Source organism: Narcine bancroftii, chromosome 3 (genome assembly GCF_036971445.1).
Source record: "Narcine bancroftii isolate sNarBan1 chromosome 3, sNarBan1.hap1, whole genome shotgun sequence".
In the NCBI taxonomy this organism is placed as follows: Eukaryota; Metazoa; Chordata; class Chondrichthyes; order Torpediniformes; family Narcinidae; genus Narcine; species Narcine bancroftii.
In genome coordinates this window covers 78,704,918-78,729,064 of record NC_091471.1, presented here as the reverse complement: position 1 = coordinate 78,729,064, position 24,147 = coordinate 78,704,918, and the positions used below count along the sequence as shown (strand labels likewise).

Genomic DNA, 24,147 nt, shown 5'->3' with positions numbered 1-24,147 from the left:
ACTTTTTTCTGTTATGTTACCCCACTTTTATTCAGCAATCTTTGGTGGGGAAAGTCATTGAATTATTTTTGAAACTCGAAGCACACTATGCCTATTGATTCTACTGATTGCATCCTACTAGACCTTGAATCTCTTTTTTTTTTTTACAGATTATTATTATTGTGAGATACATTAGGATATCTTTGTATGTCAGTGAAACAGTATATATGGAAGTTTGTGGGATCAGAGCACAACGTGATGTAGAAAGAGGATGTTGAATTGTCCCAGCTCTTTTAAAGAGCCATGTTACGAACTAACAGCCCTCTCAATTTTGTTAGCACTAACAAAGGAACAGCAATGGCAAAAATTCACCAGACAATGGTAAATTCAATTTTTTATTAAACTGTAATGTGCGCTACAGCAGAGTGTGAAAGCAAGACACTGATGGTGTGAGTACAGTTGATACTAAATTTATTGATAGTTCGCCCTGACTTATACAGGCCCAGCGGGCTTGGTGGTTATGCTGCTTCTGGTGGAAATGACATCACTGGCTTGCCGGTTGTGGATAGGCTTTTCTATGTGCTGGCCAGTGCTCGCTATTTCCAGCCGTATGGCCAGCAGCTCGTGTAGAAAGCTGATTTCGTCTGCATGGCCCTTGCAGGATTGTTGCATTCGGACACCATCTTGTGTGTCAGGACACCACAAAACTATAATGACATGACATTTCATACTTATCTCTAAATTTAAACGTGCGTGCATGCGTGCGCGCATCTTAAAGTCCCAAACTTTGAAAAGTCCATTTTAAATTTCAGCATCATTTTGGTCTTACTTGAAGGTCTTAAATTTTCAGTTCAGAAATAATTATAAAGAACTTTTAAACATCATATCTTCAGGCCTCTTTAACTCACAATTCTTTTGATGATTTGTCTTTCAGAGATTTTCTTCACACAAGTTTTTTCTTCTCTTGAATGAAGACTTTTGTAGTCTGGGTTACAAATGTTGAAACTGCCCTCTTTATCTTAAAGAGATAGTCAGAAGTGAGCTTACTTATTTCAAAGCCACTTATTCTGTGTTCTCCTTTTCCAGGTGTAACATGGGCATCTTTTTCTTCCTTTGTAGGAAATATTGCTGCTGGTCAGTTCTGCATCTTAACAGAATGGCAGATTTTCTTCAACTGAATTCTTTGTCTCCTATTTCAATAATATATTTATGGCAAATCTCTCATGTTACATGGTATGTAACATAATTTCTGTCTTTGAAATTCATAATGTCTTTTCACTCTGATGTGCTAAAAGCATCCAAGTCCACCTATTTGCAGAATCAAAGCAATTAACTTTGTTTGATGGTTCTCTCCTGGTTCTGGACTGTCTGGAATTTACTAATAAAATGGCTTCTTGTATACCCAAACTAACAATCCATTGTCCTATTTACTTCAAGAACCATCATAAAAATCTTTCATCTCTTCTCCTTACAATGCAACACCAGACTCTTCAACTTTCAAACTGGTTTCTGTGGTCAAAATAGTGTTTTAATGCAAATGTTGATGCTGAAGCCAGCTACCAGCTGCAAAGAACCATGTGTCTTTAAAATGCTAATTACTGTCTTTGTGCCCCTGTAATCTTCCAAAACTAACTTATTAAACCATATCAAGATGATGAAATATATTTTAACATTAAACTAAGGATTAATATTAACACTGATTCATTACAATCATTCATTTCATCCTCTTTACCATTCTTTACTTGTAACCCATTTTAAGTATTTACCTATTTTCCTTTAGAAGTAGTTAGTGAAGCAGAGAATTTAAAGTACTAACCACGCTTTACATGATAGTTTTTCCTCATATTGCTCTGATCTTTTGGCAGGTACTCTTAGTTTTTGCTGGTTATCAATACTTATGCCATTTGAAACATTTGATTTTGTTTATTTCCTGCACCTAAACTCAGATAATTTTAAACACCTTTATCAAATTTTCTCTGAGCATTCCCTTCTACAAGGAGCTCAGCACCAGCATCTTAGTTTAATCACGTAATCTTAATCCTTGATGCCTGGATCCATTTTAATAAATCTCTTCTGTACCCTCTTTGAAACCTCCATGTTTTGCCTGAAGTGTGGAGCCCTGAATTCGAAGCTGTGCTCCAATTGAAACACTTCAGTTGGGTGCTGTACTGGGATCTGGATAACAGAGAACACACTGCATGCTGCGATCCGAACACAGGGTTTCATATTCTCAGAAATGGATTGGAACTTGAAATCTGGCAGAGAGAAGGGGCGGTATGTGCTTTTTAGTTAATACTGGCTGGTGCACAGACATTGGGGTCATGTCCACCACCTGCTCTACTGCCTTAGAGCAAATCTTGATGAAATATAGATCCTTCTGTCTGTCCGCGAATTCTCATCAGTGATTCTCACTGGAGTTTCTATCCCTCCTGATGCCAATTGCAAACTTGTGGAGCTGTGAATGTGGCCCTCCCTGACACAACTACAAGTCATAGTTGGTGACTTTAACCAAGCTTATCTCAAGAAAACCCTTCCCAATTACCACCAGTATTTGACCTGCTCTACCAGAGGTACAGGCACAGTTGATCACTGCTACACCAAATTAATGAAGGTCTACCATTCTTTCCCGAGACTGCAGTTTGGCAAGTTGGATCACGTTGTGCTCCTTCTGCTTTTGTACAGACAGAGCCAAAAATAGATTCTCCAGAGATCAAGAGACCCGAGAGGCTGAAAAATGGTTACAGGACTACCTCGAGTCAGTGGATTGGACAATATTCAAGAACTTGTCTGAAGATCTGAATGATTACATCAGGGTTGTTACGGAGTTTATCAAAACATCTGAGGACAAGTGTGTCCCCAACAAATCATTCAGGGTTTTCCCTAACCAGAAGGCCTGGATGTACAATGAAGTCCAGAACCTGCTGAAAGCTAGATCACGGGCCTTTGTCCAGAGATCCTGAACACTATGCAGGGGGAATGTACAAATTATGGATACCTTTCTCTCAGGTGAAGTGGAGATTTCAGATGTGATTGGAAACCACAAAAGACACATAACAGCTGTGGCAGGGGCTTAATGACATAATCGACTACAAAGCCAAATCCAGAGCGGTAGGAGACAACAAAGCTTCACTCCCAGATGAACTCAATGCCTTCTACGTGGATTTGACTACCAGAATAAGGAAGAGCCACTGCTTGTCTCCTAATGAACCTCTGTTGTCAATATCAGAGAATGCTGTGCGGGTTGCCTGAAGGAGAATGAATCCAAGGAAAGCATCCGGTCTGGATGGAGTACCTGGCCATGTACTGAAAACCTGTGCTGACCAACTTGCTGGATATTGATGGATATCTTCAACATCTCACTGACAACATGTGGTACCCATCTGTTTCAAACAGGTCTCAATCGCACGTGAGCCCAAGAAAAGTATGGTAACTGGCTTAAATGACTACTGACTAGTGGCATTCGCATCTCAGTGATGAAGTGTTTTAAGAGGGTGGTGTTGAAGTATATCTGCTCCTGTTTAAATGGTGACATGGATCCATTCCAGTTTGCCTACCTCAGTAACAAGGCTTTGTCAGGTGCCATCTCACTGGCTCTAAACAAAGCCTTGAAACACCTGGACAGCAAAGATGCATACATCAGGATGCTCTTTATTCACTATAGTTCAGCCTCCAACATAATTTTCTCTTCAAAACTGATCAGCAAACTCCAAGACCCGGGCCTCAATACCCCACTGTGTAATTGGATCCTGGATTTTTTCACCTCCAGACCACAATTAGTGCGGATCGGTAAGAACATCTACTCCACAGTTTCCATCAGTACTGGAGCACTCTTTTCCTCTCACTTTTAACGTATGACTGTGTGGTTCAGTACGACAATGACACCATCTACAAATTTGCTAACGATTCCATGTTAGTGTGTTGTACAAAAGGTGACAATGAGTCGGCATACAGGAAGGAAATTGAAAACTTCGCGTAATGCTGTACTAACAACATTATTGGACTCCATGTCACCAAAACCAAGTAGCTGAATTTGGACTTCAGGAGGGGAAAATCAGAGGTGTGCAGTCCAGCGATCAACATAAGTGGTGGTATAGAGGGTTTGCAAATTTTAATTCCTGGGAGTCACTATCTCTGAGGACCTTTTTTGGACCCACCGCATGAATGTTAACATGAAGAAAACATGTCAGTGACGCCACTTTCTCAGGAGTTTGTGGAGGATTGGTATGACATTGAAAATTTTGGAAACTTCAACAGATGTGCAGTTGAAAGTGTGCTGACCAGCTGCATCACAGCCTGGTATGGGGGCACCAATACCTCCAAGAGGAAAGCCCTTTAAAAGGAAGTGAACATAGTCCAGTACATCACAGGAAAAACTCTCCCCATCATCAAGAACATCTACAAGGAACAGTGCTGTTGGAGAGCAGCAGCAATCCTCAGGAATCCGCGCCACCCAGGTCATGCTCTGTTCTCACTGCTGCCATTAGGAAAGAGGTATAGGTGCCACAAGACTTGTACCACCAGATTCAGGAACAGTGGCTACCCATCCACCATCAGACTCGAAAATAACAAACCCAATCAGAAGCTCATTTAAGGACTCTCTTACTTTGCACATTCTTTATTTTTGAATATTTAATTTTCTGTATTGCACTGTCAGTTTGTTTGCATTTCTTTCTTTGTTTACATTTCTCTCTTTTGTGGACATATTTTTTCTTGAGTTCAGTATTTTGCATGACCATTAAGTAGAAATTTTGCCTGGCCTGTGTTAGGTCTGCTTTGTTCATGAATGAGTGAGTCAGACACCAGACTGAGTCGAAATCAAGGTTCTTTGTTCTTTATTACCGGATTGTAACACTTGCAACTAACAGTGTTAGTTGGAGAAGGCGCATTCTGCCGTTATCAGCAAGTGGTGTTTTTTTTATACCTCGGGATACGTACTTAGTAAATGATCATACCATGACATTGTCCAATGAATAAACTGTTGCTATCCTTCTCTGTTAGTCTGCTGCACATCATTCTTGTTAGTGCAAAGCTTATCTTGAGTGTACAAGGTCACATCTGCATTCTGTTACTCCTTAGTACTGGGTGACTCCTTCTCCGGTCCCATCTCATGATGTTTTTACCTTACACCTGTAGGAAAAGTATCTCAGGGTTGTATGTGATGTCATGTATATACTGTGGAAATAAACCTGAACTTAGAACTTTGAAACAAAACTAATGCTTTATATGGGTATATCTAAGCTACCTGGCTTTTAGATTTAGGTTATTAAATATGTCCTTGTTCAAATAAGCCATTCATATTTCTCCTATTCTAAGCAATTTGCTTTTTATTTGGGCTATTATTATTCACTAAAGACATTGGGAGTTTACACAAAATGCTGGAGAGACTTAGCAAGTGAAGAATCGTTCTTTATGTAGTAAAAATGAAGATAAATAGTGAAGGTTTTGGGCCTGAGCCTGTCATCAAGGTTGAGCAAAAAGGCAGGTGGCTGAAGAAAAATGTTGGTGGGTGGGATAGGTGGAGGACCACAGACCCACAGGTAAGAGATGGACATGGGTGGGAGGATATGAGCAAATACTAATAAGTGATAGGAGGAGGGGATAGCTCAGTGAATGGAGAGGGAAAAGAGTGAAGAGCGGAGGAAAGGAGACAGAGGGATAGGGAAGAGAGGGAGACAGTGGAGTGGTCGAATGGAAATGGGAGAAGGCGACGTTAATGCCATCCAGTTGGACAGTGCCTAGACGGAATATGAGATTAAGAAATGTTTTCTACAAGTCATCAATGTGCTTAAAATTACAAGTGCTGTGAGTCAATTGCAGATTTGGCGTAATCTTCACTAGATATTTATGTTTTAAGTTAACGAACATTTCTATTTGTCTGCATTTAGACTGCTGGCTATAACTTGATTTTTGTCACCGTAAGCAAATATTTTTGAGAATAAATCTGTATTTTAAATACTTCAGTACCAGCACAAAATTGAGGGAAGCAGTGTCCTGATAAATCTTTCACTTTGTTGCACCTGAGCTTGTTGCATATGACGATTCTGCTCATATCATTACCTGTTGTGTGATATGAGCAGAATCCTCGGATTAGTTCAATACATGAAGCTATTATCGAGAAATGACAGTTTGGCTCTTTGTTCTAATTCTGATTTTATTCTAAACTACCATTGTATGTCCACCCCTGCTTAAGAAAACATTTTACTTCTGTTGTCTTCCTTGAAAGAAATTAAGCAATACATTTACCATAATCTTCAATTTTTCTTTTTAGTCCAATTGATTCAGTTCTTTTTTTTAATATATTGCTTGGTCCTTCTGTCTTGGGCTTTGCGGTGAAGAAAGTCTTTGTTTTGTTGTCTCTAATGCTTGAAGTTATGAATTTTGCATTTGTTTCTTCTCATCTTGTAATGTAGTCATATTTGTAGACATGGGAAAAACACTTCCCTGTACATTAGGTGCAAAACACAAAACTGCTGGATTAACTCTGCATTTCATGTTGCATCCAAGGATAACTGACCTTTTGGGCCTGGGCTGATTATCAAGGCCCAAAACTTTGGTTACCCTTTATTTCTTATGGATGCTGCAGAACCTTCTGAGTTTCTCTAGCATGTTTGTGTACTACACTTAACCTCAGCATCTGCAGACATTCTTGTTTATTTGCCTGTACTTTATGCTTTCCCACTGGAAAACCTGAAGAATGTCAAGTCCTGATCAATTTTGGATATATTGCCCTGAAACTTATTGGGAAGCCTGGTATTTTTAAGTTGAAATGCAAGCACCTCTCCAAGTGAGTGCTCCATATTTAGGATCCCATGAAAATTTGGAAGCCCTGATCATTTTGGCCTCTCTGAGCTGGGTTTTTCCATATTTCACTCCTCCATTGAATTCCTCATGGAATCCAGGCTAGTGGCATTTCCCTTCTACTTTCACTGATGAATTTGTGCTCTGAACAGATTGGGTCATTATCTTAAATATTTGCATGAGTTTCCTCCGGGTGCCTCTGGTTTCCTCCCACTGTTAAAATGTACTGTGGGTGTAGGTCAGTTGGGTGTAATTGGACGGCATGAGATTGTTGGTCAAAAGGGCCTGTTACCATGATGTATGTCTAAATTTAAAAAAAATTAAATGGAGAGGAATGGTTTTGAAAGAGAATAGGTAGAAGATCATGCATATATTTTTAACCGTTTCATTTTTAAATGTCTATTTTCATTGTTTATTATTGATTGATATTTTAAAATGATTCCCATGATCTTTATAATTTTTTAAAATATTATTGAATGTTTTTTGTGTATCAATTTTAGCAGTTGCTACAACTGGGAGTGTGGATATTGTAGCCTGACAAAAATTGAAATGATGAGCTTCACCATTATGTTTAAAATAAAATCATTGCTATACATTCATTTTTTTTAGTGAGCATGTTACATTGTGCAAACCATCTTTGATAAGGAGAGTTATTTTTTGAAATGGAGTCATACAGCATGGAAACAGGCCATGCTAACCAAGTTGCCCATGTAGGCTGGCTCCCATTAGCCTGTGTTTCGCCTCCTCCCTCTAGGCCAGGGGTGTCAAACTCAAATTCACGGAGGGCCAAAATTAAAAACTTGGACTAAGTCGAGGGCTGAACTAAATATTTATTGAAAATTTTCAACAACATCTGCATGTTTTCTCATCTTTCAACATATGTAATGTTAAACTTTTTCTTATTAAAATAAATGTTTAATAATAGTTTTGGATAGACTCTTTCATTGTCATTGGCCCATTTCCTTTAGCGTCTGAAACCGTGCACATGACGAGTCAATGAGGGATGATTAAAGCAGTGGTCTTCAAACTTTTTCTTTCCACCCACAGACCACCTTAAGCAATCCCTTACTAATCACAGAGCACCAATGGCACAGGGACGCGAGTGGAAAGAAAAAGGTTGAGAACTGTTGTATTGTGGTAACTCTACATCTGATTAGGTTAATTGTTAGGCAAGTGGTCAGAGAAGGACCCCCCCTCCACCCCAAGAAAGGCTTAAATCACAGGAACAAAATAAGCTTCCTTCTCACTGCTCCCAATCTTACACACAGTCCTGATGTGGAATGTGGGGTCGCAGCTCCATGTTCACCCGAGTTCAGGTGCTGTCTGTGTGGAGTTTGTATGCTCTCCCCTTGTTTTGGACCAACAGGTCGGTCGCCTGACGAAGGCACCCGAACCCCCCGTTGAAACGCCGGCGTCCGGGGCGGTGGAGGAATTGGCTGAGAAGAGCGCGTTGCTCCCACCCCCCTCCCATGGTTGGAGAGGGATTAAACTGCGATCTCACGGCGCCGGGCTCGTCTCCAACAAAAGGAGCGGGAAGCAGGGTCCGCCGCGCACGGAGCGAGGGGGAAGGCATCGCCAACGAGACGTTCGGTCTGGCGTCGCCACTGAAGCGCAGACCCAGCGAGGATGGTCCCCAACTCCAGTCGCGTCTGTGTGTCTGGGAGCCGGGCGGGCTGAGTGCAGCGCTCCGATCCCCGGGATTCAGGACTCTGAGATCCCTCCACACCTCCGGCGTCTTCATTTTCACCTTCAGTGTGCATGCGCTATACTGGCGCGGCGGCCAGCGGGCCAACTCTAATATATATTTAATATGATCTTGCGGGCCAAATATAATTATATCGCGGGCCAAATTTGGCCCGCGGGCCAGAGTTTGACATGTGTGCTCTAGACCTTTCTTATCTAGATACCTGTCTGAATGTATTTTAAATGTTATAATTGTACCTGCCTCTATCACTTCTTCTGGCAGCCCGTTCCAAATACCCACCACTCTGTTGAAAATAATTGTCCCTCTGCCCCCTTTTAAATCTTTCTCTCCTCATCTTAATCCTATGCCCTCTAGTTTCAGACTTTTTTGGGAAAACAACGGGTAATTATTCACCTTGTGTATGCCCCAGTTATTTTTCTATAAGGTCACCCCTCAACCTCTAAAGCTCCAGGGGGAAAAATGTCCAAGCCTATGCAGTTACTCTTCATAACTGTAGACCTTCAGTCCTGGTAATATTCTTGTGAATAATTTTGCACTAATTTCAATTCAATGACTTCCTTTCAGTAGGCTATTACATCCAGAACTATATGCAGTATTCAAAATGCGGTATCTTGTACAGTTTTAATATGTCTTCTCGGCTCTTGAATTTAATGACTTAGCAAAGTGTACCAAACATAGTCTTCACCACACTGTCTACCTGCACTGCCCCTTTCAGGAACTATGTACCTATACCTCTAGGTTTCTCTGTTTTATAATATCCTTAGGGTCCTGACATTTACTGTGCAAGTCCTTCCTGCAATGAATTGCCCAGATACACACTTTGCATTGTTTGAATTGAACTCTATCTGCCTTTCCTCTGCCCACTGACCCAGTTGATCAAGATCGCACTGTAATCTTAGATAAACTTCATCATTGTCCACTATGCTACTAATTTTAATGTAATCCTCAAACTTACTAACCTTGCCACCAACATTCTCATCCAGATAATTAATATAAATAATGAACATTAATTGACCCAAAATCAATCCCCTTGATATACCACTTGTCACAGGTCTCCAGCTGAAATAGCAATCCTCATAATCACCTTTTGTCTTCTATCACCCAGTCAATCTTGTATCAAATTGGGGACCTTGCCTTGGAACTCATGTGATCTAACCTTCTGAGCAATCCTACCATGCAATACTTTTTAAAAATGTTGAAAGTGCATATTTTTTAAAGAAGGCTAAATTTGCATTCATTTTGATAACATTGCCCACATGCTTAACGAAAAAGGTTTTTTTTGCCATGAACTTCATAAGGAAAGCATCAGTAATATTAAACTCTAATTTTGCAATGGAAATTTAAACCTCTGGTATCTGGCATCTTTGGGAATTGGTAGTTGCTGGATAAGTGAATTTATGGTTGTATGAGATTGCATGTTTCATGATTGGTGAATTAACCGGTAAGGGTAACCAATTTTAAACTTTTGTATTTTATACCTCTTTATTTCTGCAATTTTTTTGCCGGTTGCTTGAATTCTGGATAACAGGGATTTTACTGTATGTCTGATTACTCCCCCAACTGATGGGATGTCTTGGTGAAATGCACCATTTTAGTAAGTAGCTTTATTTAGAATTGACTATATTTTCTGAGGGCAGCACAACAGATTGAAGTGCTCTGATTTCTTTGGGAGGAAACCTGAAATTGCATTTGAAGATCATTGCTAACCTTTATTAATGGGGTAATCTCAACGATCCAGTTAAAATCAATCAAATCACATTCCTAATACTAACAACACAGATAAATTGCATGCTTTGGCTTTCTTACCTCATCCATAGGCTTGGTACCATAAGAGATCACGTCATTCTTGCTGTTCGTCAAGAATACATCGTCCTGGGAGATCAGCTTTTGTTCCTCGAGCCAGGAGACGAGATTGCTGTCATCCCCCCCATCAGTGGGGGCTAACTCCTGGCATACATACGCAGGTATTTCCAATTTCTCTTCAAATATAATTTCGGGTGCAGGAGGGCGTATGTTAAAATTCCTGATTGACTCTTTAATTTTGGACAGGTCCCGTGATTCAGTTGATCCGTGTCTTTTGATTTTTCCCTTTCGTTTGTTTCCACATGACTTTGCGTCTTTGTTATATGGAGCCATGTTGTTTTTGTGTTGTTTTTGCTGTAAGCAAATATGACTAATATGAGTATGAGCTTGTAAGACAAAGAAGAGTAGATAATGAATATTTTGTTATTTTATTGCTAAAAGGTATTTGATGCAACAGAAGTAATTAAGAAAATGCAAAAATGCAAAACAAAAAGTACTGGAGAAACTCAGCAAGTCCCTCAGCATCCATTGGGAGAAAGGGAATTAATGCTTTGGGTCTGACTAAGGGCTCCGGGCTGAAATATTGATTACCTTTCTTCCTTGCGTGACCTGTTGAATTTCTACAGCAGTTTTTGTGCATTTTTTGGAATATTTTATTTATAATTTTCATAGACTCACAAAGCTCAACAAATTATTCAATCTTTTCAACATTCCTGTGTATGAACAGAGTCTGTACTTTATCCTCTCCCCCTCCCCACTCCTCCCACATACAATTTAACATGCAGTCAAGTAGTTCATGTTAATATAGACATCAATGGGGCCATTGACCCCAACAAAAACTTAAACAGAAAAAAAGAAAAAAACCTAGCAATGAAAATGACTCAGAAACAAAGATTAAAATGTGAAAAAAAGGACTCAAAAATAAAACCCAGAACAACTGCAAAGAAAAATAAAATAACATGTGGCCTGTGTCATAACACACTCCTTTTCCTACTGGGGACAGATTGTTATGGTATCTCTGTTTTGGTGGGGGGGTGGGGGGGTGTGGCTGGGAAACTAATCTATCTGAGGGCCGATATATCTCAGGTAAGGTTGCCATATTCCAGTGAATGTGTCATGCTTCTTCTTTGAGTTATATGTGATTTTTCTCCAGGGGAATGCAACTCTACATTTCCACATTGTGTGTTATCTAGTTGGGACTCAGACTTCCACAAAACTGCTATACACTTCCTGGCTGCCAGCCAGGCGATTTTTTTTTATAAACAAAATTTGGTATTTGGTCAGTCTAAACTGTCCATCTCCAATATCCCCCAGAAGGTACAACTCCAGATCCTATGGAAAATCCATTTTTGTAATTTTTTTCTAGAATGTCTGCCAGGTCTTCCCAGAAGGGTCCGTACATTACCAGTTGGAATGGACAAAAATTCCCACCTCCGCACCACATCTCTGAAATTTCCCTCTTTGATTTGTGTAATTTTTGTGGTGTGAGGTACAATTAATGCAAGAAATTGTCCTGCACCAACCTGTATCTGGTGTTGATGATTCCATTCACACTCTCCAGACACAGGGTTTGCTACCACTCTTCATTGATTGTTATGCAAAGTCCAACTCCCATTTCTCCCTTGAACTGTATTTCAGCCCGGAGCCCTTAGTCAGACCCAAAGCATTAATTGCCTTTCTCCCAATGGATGCTGAGGGACCTGCTAAGTTTCTCCAGTACTTTTTATGTTTTGCACCTGACCCCACTTTGGAATATGTAATACATCTTAGAGATAAATTTGCACCCTGTTGAATTAGAATCTCCATGTTATCTAGGTAGGGTCATAGATGGTCCTAATTTTTCCCTTAAGAAAGATCTTATTTGCAGATAGCAGAAGAATGTTCTATTACACAAATCATATTTGTTCTTCAACTGCACAAATTACATTAGCTTCCCCTTTTTGTAACAATCCTCGATACACCTGATCCCTTTCTAGCCCCAGGTGTCAAGGATTTTATTACCCAGAGTCAAGGGTATTAACTTATTCTGGGTCAAGGGCATTTTGGGGGATATCCCCACCTTCCATCCAATGCTTTATTTTACTCTTCCATGTCTGGAGTACATGCTTTAGGATGGGGCTGTCGTTTTCTTTGAGAGTAATTTGGTATCCCATTTATATATATATATATATATATATATATTTTTTTTTTTTGGCTATCTCTTCGCCTACCAAGTGTAGTCAAATTTGTGCCCATGAGGTGGCCCCCTCCCTCAAAGTGTGCGGTGATAAACCTCAGCTGAGAAGCCCAATAATACTTTTTAAATTGGGTAATTTTAAACCCCTGAAGTTGTAGTCCCATGTCAACTTTTCCATGGAGATTCTAGCCACTTTCTCATTCCATATAAACTTTTTGACACACTTGTGGAGCGCTTTTTTAAAAAAAAACCCAAGGCGATGAAATGGGAAATGATTGGAAAAGATAATGAAGCCTTGGCGTCACCTTCATTCTGATGCATTTCTTCATACGAATGATTTTTGACAAAGCCCCCTCTCTTGCATGGACTTGTAATTTACATAATGAATTCACAAACCCAGGCAAGGGTTTATTACAAATAGGCATGGTAGAACTATCCTCTTTTGACAAAGAGACGGTTGAAGTGGCTCTTCTCCATTGCCACTGATTTTGTGTATCTCCCATGATAAGGTGAGCACCACAACAGACAGTACCTTTCTCACTGAAGTCTACTGGATTTTTTTGACCTCAGATAAAACTGGTGCAATGTTAAAGATGCCTTCCTGCTGTTGTAATCACATGACATGACATCACTGCTGGCTTCTGTTTGAAGTTCCTCTCTTACAAAAGTTTACAAGCCAATCCCTCCAATTTGTCTGCTCAGGTTATTGAAGCAAAAGCCTGCTTGTTTGAACAGATGCCTCTCCCAGCAAACACTATTGTCTTTTTAGCTTCAATTGAGAATCACTTTTGACTTTTATGGTTTCTGTGTTTGTATATTTGTCTTTCCATGTCCACCCACAGAGTCTTTATATATCTAAAATTAATAATAGCACAATTCCATCAGACCCAGACTATTTTGTTCATGTTCACAACCTTAAATTTTACTGCATTTTTTTGAGAGGATGAGTTCTCTATCCCATCCTTTAGAAGATGCTTGCTGAAGTTGCAAAGGAACACCATTAATTATTATGACACATATGTATTTCCCACAAAAGTTTTAGTGCCTGAGGATCCTGCCATCAAGTGCAGAAAGCCTAATTATGGAAAAGCTGTTAAGGTATGCTTGTTCAATGTGCCTTGGTCTTGAAAGTGAAATATATTTTCCTGTTTGTTCCTTGGTTCTTTACTTTGGAGTATTTCTGATGGCTTTCAGTACTCAGGTCGAAACTTTAAAGTTATCAACTGAGTGAATTGCTAAAATAAGTATATTAGATTAATTTTTAAAAATGACAAGAGCAAGTTAATACCATTCTAATTTTTTGAGACTCAAAGTTCAGAGGAATTGTCAGAGTACATACATGATATCATGTACAACCCTGATATTCTTTTTCCTATGGGCCAGGCAGAATTTCTACATAATTGGTAAATATAAACTGTACTCAGTTTAAACAAAAAAAGTACAAAAGAGAGAAATATGAACAAAGGAAGAAATATAAACAAATTTGCTGTGCAAAACAGAATTTTTAAAAAATAATTAATAAATAAGAGTCCTTGAATAAGTGTCTGATTGTATTTGTTGTTTAGGAGTCTGACGGTGGAAGGGTAGCAACTGTTCCTGAACCTGATGGTGCGAGACTTGTGGCACCTATACCTCTTTTCTGATGGCAGCAGCAAGAACAGAGCATGTCCTGAGTGGTGTGGTGTAGGGCTATCAATTACACCTGACAGACCAGAAGTCAAGATTAATAGGCTTTAATCGCTGTAAATTTACAATCATATCTTGCATGCTGTTGGCCCGATTCCAAGGCAGTACTGAAGGAGTTTGTTTTAGGAATCTTGGAAGTGGAGGAGTTAGGGTATCAATGCTTGTAATACAGTGTTCCACCACATTCACCCCTTCTTTTGAAACAAAGTCCAGCGGGGTGAAGTGTCAAGGGTCCATTCAGAGTCTGTTTACAGGTTCAGTCTGTCTGGTAGTTTTGTCCGTCAAACGGACCATCACAGTGCTGGCTGAAGTATTGCTGTAGGCTCCTGGACAGTGTTCTGTGCGACGGACTGCAATTTGGATGACTGATCAGAATCAGTTGGGGCTAGTTCGGGGGGGGGGGGGGGGGGAGGTGTGAGTTGGGGGTTGGGGTAGTGTGGCTGGTGCCAATGGTGGGGTTAGATCCTTGACCGTGTCTCTGGTAGTTGTGGGGAAGTATTATGAGCCCAGAGGACCCCAAAACCCAGCAGCAATAGATATTCACCAAGACATATTGTTACTTGAACAAACGTTGCTTTTAATTATCTTTAAACATGAAAACAGGATCAAACTTTAACTTATTACTATCAACTAACCCAACTTAACTCCCCTCTACTTCTAAGCGCATGTATAAGTTCAGAAAAGTTATTTGATTCCAGATCAATCTCACTTCTTATTCCTCCAAGTTCACTGGTATCAGGCAATTCTTATACTGTGCACAGAATTTAACATTTATGAAGTTCGCCAGGCTTTGGTGCTTGAAAGGTAGATGATTACCGCTCAGGAAATTTCTTGTCGGTTTTCAGAGAGAGATCTGCTGTTCGCTGAACACCCACAACTGATTCCTTGTAACCAGTCACTTCAGTGTCTTGCTGAAGAACCTTGCCCCATCAGGGTTTTCCAGATCACCACAGAGTTCCTTTTTGTTTCCCTTATTCCAAGTGAAACATTAGACAGCCAGTCCTCTCCTCTTGCATGAACCACAAGGGCTTTGACCAGGCTGAACTAAGCAGTCACAACCTGTCTTCCAAATGGGGTTTTCCACAGCTTTCCAGCTCGTCGTCTTCCAGTCCCAGTTGCTGTTGCTGACTGTAAAACTGCAGAACTGAATTCTCTCTCTCTCTCTCTGAGAGAAAGCCTGTTTGACTCTCTCTGCTTGCAAAACCACATGACCCTCTTAGAACAGCAAGTTCCCCTCCAGACAGTCTGCAGCTCCAACGAGTTCTTTCATCTGTTGCCTTTTTGTAAACAACAATCCATTGCTGAAGTCTCTTGGCCACTCTCCAAAGCTTTTTCAAAGGCCCTTGGCATCGGCCTGTCGAGCTTGAGCAGAGCTCCAGTATTTTAAATAAGATCTGTTTTAAAGTGTTTGTATGTGACCTACACAGAAAACCTACCACAATTTATCTCCAAAAAACATATCTATATACAATACAAACACCACATAATCTGTCACAGAAGGAGGTAGGGGTGGTGGTCGATCGACCATGATTAGCTCAGCGAGTGACTTAGTTGCAGGGACTTTTGCATATGATAGGTCCAAGACAGAGACAGTGACTCTTCCCCCCATCCTGGTACTGCACGTAGACATACTGGGGGTTGACATGGAGGAGGTGGACCTTCTCGACCAGGGAATCTGCTGGGTTTTGGTGTGTTCATGGAGTAGCACAGGCCCAGGGGTTGTCAGCCAGACCGGTAGCATTGTTCCTGACACCCGTCTTCTCAGGGGGGGGAGAATAGTTTTTCATGCAGGGTCACATTTGTTGCTGTACAGAGGAGGATCCTGGTGGTATGGAGTGCCTCTGGTAGGATCTCCTGCCACTGGGAGATGGGCAGCCATTTTGACTTGAGGGCCAGGAGGACTGGCCTCCAAATGGTGCTATTTTTCCATTTCAGCTGGCCATTCCCTTGGGGGTTATAGCTAGTGGTCCTGCCTGTAGCTATGCCTTTGGCCAGCAGGTATTGGTGCAAGTCCTCGCTCATAAATAAGGACCCTCAGTCACTGTGGATGTAACTCCGGTATCCTAAGAGCATGAAGAGGTTACGCAAGGAATTAATGACAGTGGCCATAGTCATATCTGGGCAGGGGATGGTGAACGGGAATCCTGAGTTTTCATTAACAATGTTGAGAAAATACACGCTCCAGTTCATGGAGGGAAGGGGGCCTTTGAAGTCCATTCTTAGATGTTCGGAGGTGGGGGAGGTCTTGATCAGATGAGCTTTCTCTGGCCAGTAGAAATGTGGCTTGCACTCGCGCAGAATTAGCAGCTGTGGGTCAACTCCCTGATGTCCTCAACCAAGTACAGGAGGTTGCAGGATCTTACAAAGTGATAGAGCCTGGTGACTCTGGGGTGGGAGAGGCTGTTGTGTAGGGCTTGAAGGTGATCTGCTTGCTCGTTAGTGCAGGTAACCCAGGACAGGGCATCAGGAAGCTTGTTGAGCTTCTCGGGCCAGATGTGGGTGGACAGTTCAATTCTCCACCTCGGGATCTTGTCGTTCTTAATTTTTGCCCACAATTTGTTGTTAAATATAAATGCAACTGTACCTTGGTCAGTCATCAGGGTGAACGGTTTGCCAACTAAGTAATGCCTCCAGTGGCACACAGCTTCCACTATGGCCTGGGCCTCTTTCTCAATGGCTGAGTTCTGGAGTTTGGGGCCCTGGAGGATACACGAGAAAAATGCCACCGGCCTGCCTACCTGGTTCAGCATGATGGCCAGGGTGACGTCAAGTGCATCGCTCTCCACCTGGAATGGGATGGATTCATCTACAATGTTCATCGCTGCCTTGGCAATGTTGTCTTTGATGTGAGTGAAGGCCACTTGGGAAAAGTAATAGTTTTTACCAGGGAGCAGACTTTCATAATGTTGGACCATTTCGGACCCATTGTGCGTAGTATGTAAAGAAGTCCAGGCACCTTTTAAGGGCCTTGAGGTTATGGGGGAGTGGGAGCTCTAGCAGAGGCCGCATCTGCTCAGGGTCAGGTCCAATGACTCTATTCTCCATCCTGAACCCTAGTGTAGCCAGATGCAAAGTGGAGAACACACATTTCTTCTGGTTATGTGTGAGATTTAGGGCTTTTGCTGTTTGGAGAAATTTTTGCAGGTTAGCGTTGTGGTCCTGCAGGTCATGGCCACAAATAGTCACTTTGTCCAGGTAGGGAAAAGTGGCTTTCAATTGGTGGTCGTCCACCATTTGGTTCATCTCCCTCTGGAAGATCGAAACTCCATTTGTGACGCCAAAGGGGAACCTGAGGAAATGGTAAAGGTGGCCGTCCACCTCGAGCGCCATGTATGGGCTGTCCTCCAGTCGGATCAGGAGCTGGTGATAGAAGGATGAAGGGAGACACAATTGAGGTATATAAGATTATCAAGGGACTAGCAGGGTGAAATTGGATTACATGTTCCCAATGTTGGGTGAGACTAGGACTAGAGGGCATAGTTAAGAATACAGGGAAGGCCATTTAGGACAGAGATGAGGAGAAATTTTTTTACCCAGAGAAGTGTGGATCTGTGGAATGCTTTGCCGCGGAGGGAGGTAGGGGCAGATTCACTGGATATGTACAAAAGGGAGTTAGATAAGGCTCTTGTGGGCGGGGAGTTGAGAGTTATGGGGATAAGACTGGGAATGGTTACTGATAGTGAATGATCAGCCATGATCTGAAAAATGGTGGTGCTCGCTCAACGGGCCATTTGGCCTACTCCAGCACCTACTGTCTATTGTCTATTGACTTGTGGTTAATGGTGGAGAAGACCCGTTATTGGGCAATCTCGTTCACTATGTCAGCTATGCGGGGGAGGGGTAGGCGTCCAAGAGGGTGAACGGTTGATGGTCAGACTGTAGTCTATGACCATCCTGTGCTTCTCTCCACTCTTTACCATCACTGCTTGTGCTCTCCAAGGGCTGGTGCTGGGCTCTATGATGCTCTCTACCAGGAGTTGCTTTACCTCAGCCTTGATTAAAAACTCTGTCCCCAGAATTGTATCACCTGCTCTAAGTTGCCACAGGATTATAGTTGGGACTGAGGTTTTCAAACAGGGGGTGCTATGGGACCTGGAGGGTGGACAAACCGCAGATCATGAACAGTGGACGGTATTCGGGGAGATGAGTAGGTGTTTCAACAGTTGGTTATTGTGGACTGTTCTTGTATTTGATGCAACCCATGGACAGCATTACTGAGCTGCTGCCACAGATTTTGCTCAAATCGGACTTGGAGGCCAATGGAAGTGAAACCGGAAGTGACGTTGACTCTGGCTGTCGTTCTTGGGCTTCTGCCGTGCTGTTCTCTGTGACCGGAAGTCCAAGATGGTGATGGTTGCTGTTCGCATGCAGCACTGCAAGGGGAAGGTCTGCACCTACATACCCTTGTGTAATTTCCTTTCATTTCCATTGCCGAAACAGATCCTGCTTCTGGCGGGACAGTTTTTCCATAGATGCTTTGCCTGTCTGCAGTAGTAGCACTTTGGGTGCTCAGTGATAGCGTCTGCTGTTTGGGATCCTGTGTCCCAAGCTACCCTCCCCCCACCCCCCCCCCCCCCCCACCCCCGAACTCCTAAGAAAGTAGAGGCATTGACATGCTTTCTTCACAATTACGATAGTATGTTGGGCCCAGGAAAAGGTCTTCTGAAATTTGTTAACTCTTTCCATCACTGATCATTGGATTGTGCATCTCTGGTTTTCCTTTCCTAAAGTCCCTAATTAGCTCGTTGATTTTAACTCTGATTAGTTTTAGCACTATATCACAGTCAACATGTGGCAAACCATAAAATCATTCTGTAAGACTATTGGACTTGGACTTGGAAGCAAGGCTATTCAGTTAATCAAGTTTGCTTTGCCATTCAAATCATGATGTATTTTTCTTTTCAATCCCCTCCCATAACTTTTGACGCCCTCAATAATCAAAAATCTACCAACCTCTGCTCTAAATATATCCAATAACTTGGCCTCAAAAAATTCCATAGATTCACCACCTTCAAGCAGAAGAAACCTCTCCACTTTGTTCTAAAGGAACATCCTTTTATTTTGAGGCTGTGGCTCTGATTCTAGACACTCCCACGCCTGGAAAAATGTTCTCCATTTTACTAAATTTCACAAAATTTTACAAGTCTTACATATCTAAATAATAACTAAACAATGTTTGGAGCACCCATCAAAATTTGAGTCATTGTCTTTGGTCGACATTTATTCCATTTATTGTTTGCATAGCGCAGTACTCTCTATTTCAACTCCCGCCTATCAGAAACAGTACAGAATAAAGTAAGTGATTTATTTTAACTTAGCAAACTTTACTTTTAGGACATTGTCAAATAAGTTTATTTACAATTAATGTTGAAAGAGATGACAGATTATAGAGAAACAAAATAACCCACTTTCCCAGATTAATGTAATGCTTCTATTTCACATTTGGACATACTTGATATTTGAGCAATCCAAAAAATTCAGTGTAATTTATTTTTCTTTTATGTCCATAAGATCATCCCTCATTCTTTAAAACTGTAAAGAATGTAGGTCAAATTGTTTTAGTTTGTGATAAGACAACCTTGTCGTTCAAGTATCAGCTTTGCGGATCTTTTCTGGACTATCCCCAATGCTAGTGCATCCTTTCTCAAATTAGGGGACCAAAACTTTACTTGGTAGTTTAGAAGTGGCCTCATCAATATCTTGTACTTCTCTGTTTCTAAATTCCAAGCCCATTAAAGACCAAAGTGCAATTTGCTTTCCTAATTACCTCTGAACCTGCGTGCTAACTTTTTGAGTTGCATGCATAAGAACACCTAGATCCCCTTGTTCCCTCTCTATTAGATTATAGCCTGCTTTTTAATTAATCTTAACAAAATACATGAGACCTCATACTTTCCATTTGCCAGGGTTTCACCTACTTTCTGAATCTCTCAATACATTGCAAATATCTTTAACACAACATGCTCTTCGGCTTCTGTTCATCTCATCGGCATATCTGGATATCTTGTTCTCTGCTGTCACCTCCACCAGGTCATTAATGTAGGTGGTAAATTATTGAGGGCCAAGACGGATCCTTGTCACATTTAATCAGTTGCATCCTTCCGTTATAAAAAGGCCTATTTATTCTGCCTCTCTGTTTTCTCTATGATAACTAATGTTTAATTCATGTTAACACCCTTCCCAATGCCACATCCCTTATCTTGTGAACCAGCCACTTGCGTTGGGTGTGTTAAGATGTAATTTCTCTTTTTGTTATGTTCTTGTTCTCTCGCAGCAAGTTACTTTGAACCATTTCATTACAGAAGTGTCTTTTGGATGACAACATCCAGGGAATAGAGTGCAAGATAGGGATTTTTTTGCATCAGAAAATGGATGTACTGTATGCAAACAACTTATTTAATTTATAAGTAATTTATTAATGATTTCAAAATAGTAATTCTGTATTATTGAAATAATGATGCAGAGAAACTGCCAAAAAATCAGTCTGATAGGTAGTACAAGCAGGTAAATTTATAACTTGTTAAATTATGTTTCCCTTTTCTTCAGTTACCATGTGCGAACTGGAAGGCAAAGCCAAGGATATGATAAGAGTAACTTATGAGAAGCTTTCCACAGATGAAGTAGCAGAATCAGTAAAATCTCCATCTTGTGGAGCAGTATCTTTGTTTATTGGTAAGCTATAGAGTTGTTTAACTAATTTTGAGCATGATCAGTTGTGTAACTTTATATTTGTAGGTGCTAGTTAGACGTAGTTAGTGATTTTTGCTGAACATGTATAATAGACTAAACTTACTTTTTTAGAAATAAAATAGAAAATGGCAGGAATGTATAAAATGTCAGAATGTGGGAAAAGAAACATAGTTGATATTTCTCATCAGACACCTTTCAAAAGTGGAAAGGAGACAAAAGAAGCTTATTAAACTGCAGGGAAGCTGGGGAAGGAGAGAATGAGTAAATTAGGTCTTTATTCCTTGGAACATCGAGGGGATTTGATAGAGGTGTTTAAGATAATGAGAGGGATAGATAGAGTTGATGTGGAAAGGCTTTTCCCATTGAGAGTAGGAGAGATGGATACAAGAGGTCATGGGTTGAGAGTTGATGGGCAAAGGTTTAGGAGTAACATGAGGGGGAACTTCTTTACTCAGAGAGTGGTTACTGTGTGGAATGGGTTTCTGGGAAAGGTGGTGGAGGCAGGGTCAATTTTGTCATTTAAGAAAGAGTTGGATAAGTATATGGATGGGAGGGGGATGGAGGGATATGGGCAGAGTGCTGGTAATTGGGATTAGAGGAGGGTACTTGGATCAGTGCAGACTAGAAGGCCTGTTTCTGTGCTGTAATTGTTATATGATTATATGTCTTTAATAGGGGAAACGGGTGACGATGAGGAAAGCTGTATATGAGGTTATCTGATGAGTGGGTGGGTGCAGTTAGAGAGTGGGAACAAAAATAAAACAATTTGGACAAAGGGAGTTGCAAAATACAAAATTCAGCCGGTCTGACTGGGCACATCCTCCACTGAGAGGAGAAAGAGGAAAAAAAGGGGGGAATGTTGGAATGAGGCTCTTTGCTAGTTTGAAGAAAATCACCCTGTCTTCTTTCTGACCATGTTTCAGCCTTCTGGACGATGTTGAATTCGACCACTTAAATTTTCTTCCTGCCTTAATAGTCCATCTGTGATATTGATTCAATTTTGTTTTCCCTTTAGTTTTTTTTTGTTGAAGTGAAGGATATGCCCAATCTGACCTTGATTGCATTTTGCAATTTCTATTTTTTTTGCATGCTCTCAGGTCTTTATCTGTTCCCATTCATTCATTGACTATCGATAATTGATAATCTTGTTTTCAGGTTATCCCTGTGATCAATTTGATTTTACTCACTCAGAAACATTACCCCCTCCCAATCAACCTGCTTGCAGCCTAACATTTTTTCCCTCTCTCCTTCCCAGTTTTGATGAAAGGTCTTTGAGTTGAAGTGTTAACTCTGCTTCTCTGATACAGTCTGATCTACTGACTATTTCTGACATTTTCTGTTTTTTTTTTCATTTTATATTTCCAGAATCTGCAACTTTTTTGATTTTCATCTACAGGAAGTATTTCATTTGATGATATTCCTGGGTATGGTAATCAATTGTCGTTTGTTACTGGACCAGTAACCTTGATATAAGTTCATTGATCTGTTCAATTTCTTCCTTATTTGTCAACAATAAAATCTTGGATACATATATATTTATATATTTATTTATATATATATATTTTATATATATATATGTGTAGTCCTTGTACCTCTTCTTTGGTGCACCTCTGACATGGTGGCCAGTGGAGAGCTCGCCATATAACACGATCTTGGGGAGGCGATGGTCCTCCATTCTGGAGACGTGACCTACCCAGCGCAGTTGGATCTTCAACAGCGTGGATTCGATGCTGTCGGCCTCTGCCATCTCAAGTACTTCGATGTTAGGGATGAAGTCACTCCAATGAATGCTGAGGATGGAGCGGAGACAACGCTGGTGGAAGCGTTCTAGGAGCCGTAGGTGATGCCGGTAGAGGACCCATGACTCGGAGCCAAACAGGAGTGTGTATATGACAACGGCTCTGTATACGCTTATCTTAGTGTGGTTTTTCAGTTGGTTGTTTTTCCAGACTCTTTTGTGTAGTCTTCCAAAGGCGCTATTTGCCTTGGCGAGTCTATTGTCTATCTCGTTGTCGATCCTTGCATCCGATGAAATGGTGCAGCCGAGTTAGGTAAACTGGTTGACCATTTTGAGTTTTGTGTGCCCGATGGAGATGTGGGGGGGCTGGTAGTCATGGTGGGGAGCTGGCTGATAGAGGACCTCAGTTTTCTTCAGGCTGACTTCCAGGCCAAACATTTTGGCAGTTTCCGCAAAACAGGACGTCAAGCGCTGAAGAGCTGGCTCTGAATGGGCAACTAAAGCGGCATTGTCTGCAAAGAGTAGTTCACAGACAAGTTGCTCCTGTGTCTTGGTGTGAGCTTTCAGGTGCCTCAGATTGAAGAGACTGCCATCCGTGCCGCCAGTGGGCAGATATCGCCTCAAACCGTGCATCTTGGTGCCTCACAGTTCGGCAGGCAGCAACCTCCTTTGAAGAAGACCGCAGAGCCCACCTCACTGACAAAAGACAAAGGAGGAAGAACCCAACACCCAACCCCAACCAACCAATTTTCCCCTGCAACCGCTGCAACCGTGTCTGCCTGTCCTGCATCGGACTTGTCAGCCACAAACGAGCCTGCAGCTGACGTGGACATTTACCCCTCCGTAAATCTTCGTCTGCGAAGCCAAGCCAAAGATATATATATATATAGTCAAATTCCTTCTATAATTTAGGGTCCAATGCTTAATTGATTAAACTTTCTCAGATGCTAGTCAAGAAGCAGCGTGATTTTGTTGCACTCAAATCAAATCCACTCATTAAACTGTAGCACTAATAGAATTGGTGCATCACAGCTCCAACTACCTGTGTTAATCTTGGCCTATGTTGCTATCTGTGTGAAACCATAGCACTTTATTAGGTTCAGGAGACATATTAGCATGTTTCCCCATGTCCAGGTGCATATACCCCACGTTCTCTAGTTTCCTCTTACATTCCAAACATGTGGAGGTTGGGCATACTAAATTGTCCCCAATGTGTAGATGAATGGTGGAATCTGGGAGAATATCATGAATCTGATTAGTGTCATTCAGGGATCTTTGTATTAATCATGAACTGTATTTCCCAAAAAATTGGTTAAAAAAATCCCCTATGGTCACTGTGAGCGTGCAGAGGGGTTATGGCATTTTCTGCTGGCAGAGGCTCCATATGCGCCAGTGCAAGCCTCCACCTCCGAGGAAACCAATCTAATTCCGGAGCTGCCGCCATTCTCTTTCCCCGGTGAGAAAGCCGACCACAGTGGCCCCCGCCAGCAGCACAAGAAGTGCAGGAGTAACCCGTTCGCCAACTTACCTGTAATTTAACTAAAGAATACTTAATATTCCCTACTGAAATGG

At 41.4% G+C, this 24,147-nt stretch overlaps 2 protein-coding genes across 5 annotated transcripts in view; both read left to right on the top strand.

Annotated features, from left to right (window-relative positions):
• The window catches only part of mocs2 (molybdenum cofactor synthesis 2), an 84,300-nt gene that overhangs the window by 23,686 nt on the left and 36,467 nt on the right, over positions 1-24,147 (top strand). For 2 of the 4 annotated variants that reach the window (XR_011353476.1, XR_011353475.1), the window contains exons 4-5: positions 10,300-10,446; positions 20,694-20,819. Coding sequence is in view for 2 of the 4 variants with exons in the window: in XM_069924335.1 (XP_069780436.1) it covers positions 10,300-10,426 (127 nt within the window). In the remaining 2 variants the exon portion in view is untranslated. Of the gene's footprint in view, positions 1-10,299; positions 10,447-13,497; positions 13,567-20,693; positions 20,820-24,147 lie in introns of those variants that run through there. The other 2 variants (XM_069924335.1, XM_069924334.1) reach the window with 2 other exon arrangements.
• LOC138757276 (molybdopterin synthase catalytic subunit) overlaps positions 20,432-24,147 on the top strand; it is a 46,985-nt gene continuing 43,269 nt past the window's right edge. The window contains exons 1-2 of the mRNA XM_069924333.1: positions 20,432-20,526; positions 20,694-20,819. Of these exons, the coding sequence (XP_069780434.1) occupies positions 20,520-20,526; positions 20,694-20,819 (133 nt within the window). The 5' untranslated portion in view covers positions 20,432-20,519. The remainder of the gene's footprint in view (positions 20,527-20,693; positions 20,820-24,147) is intronic.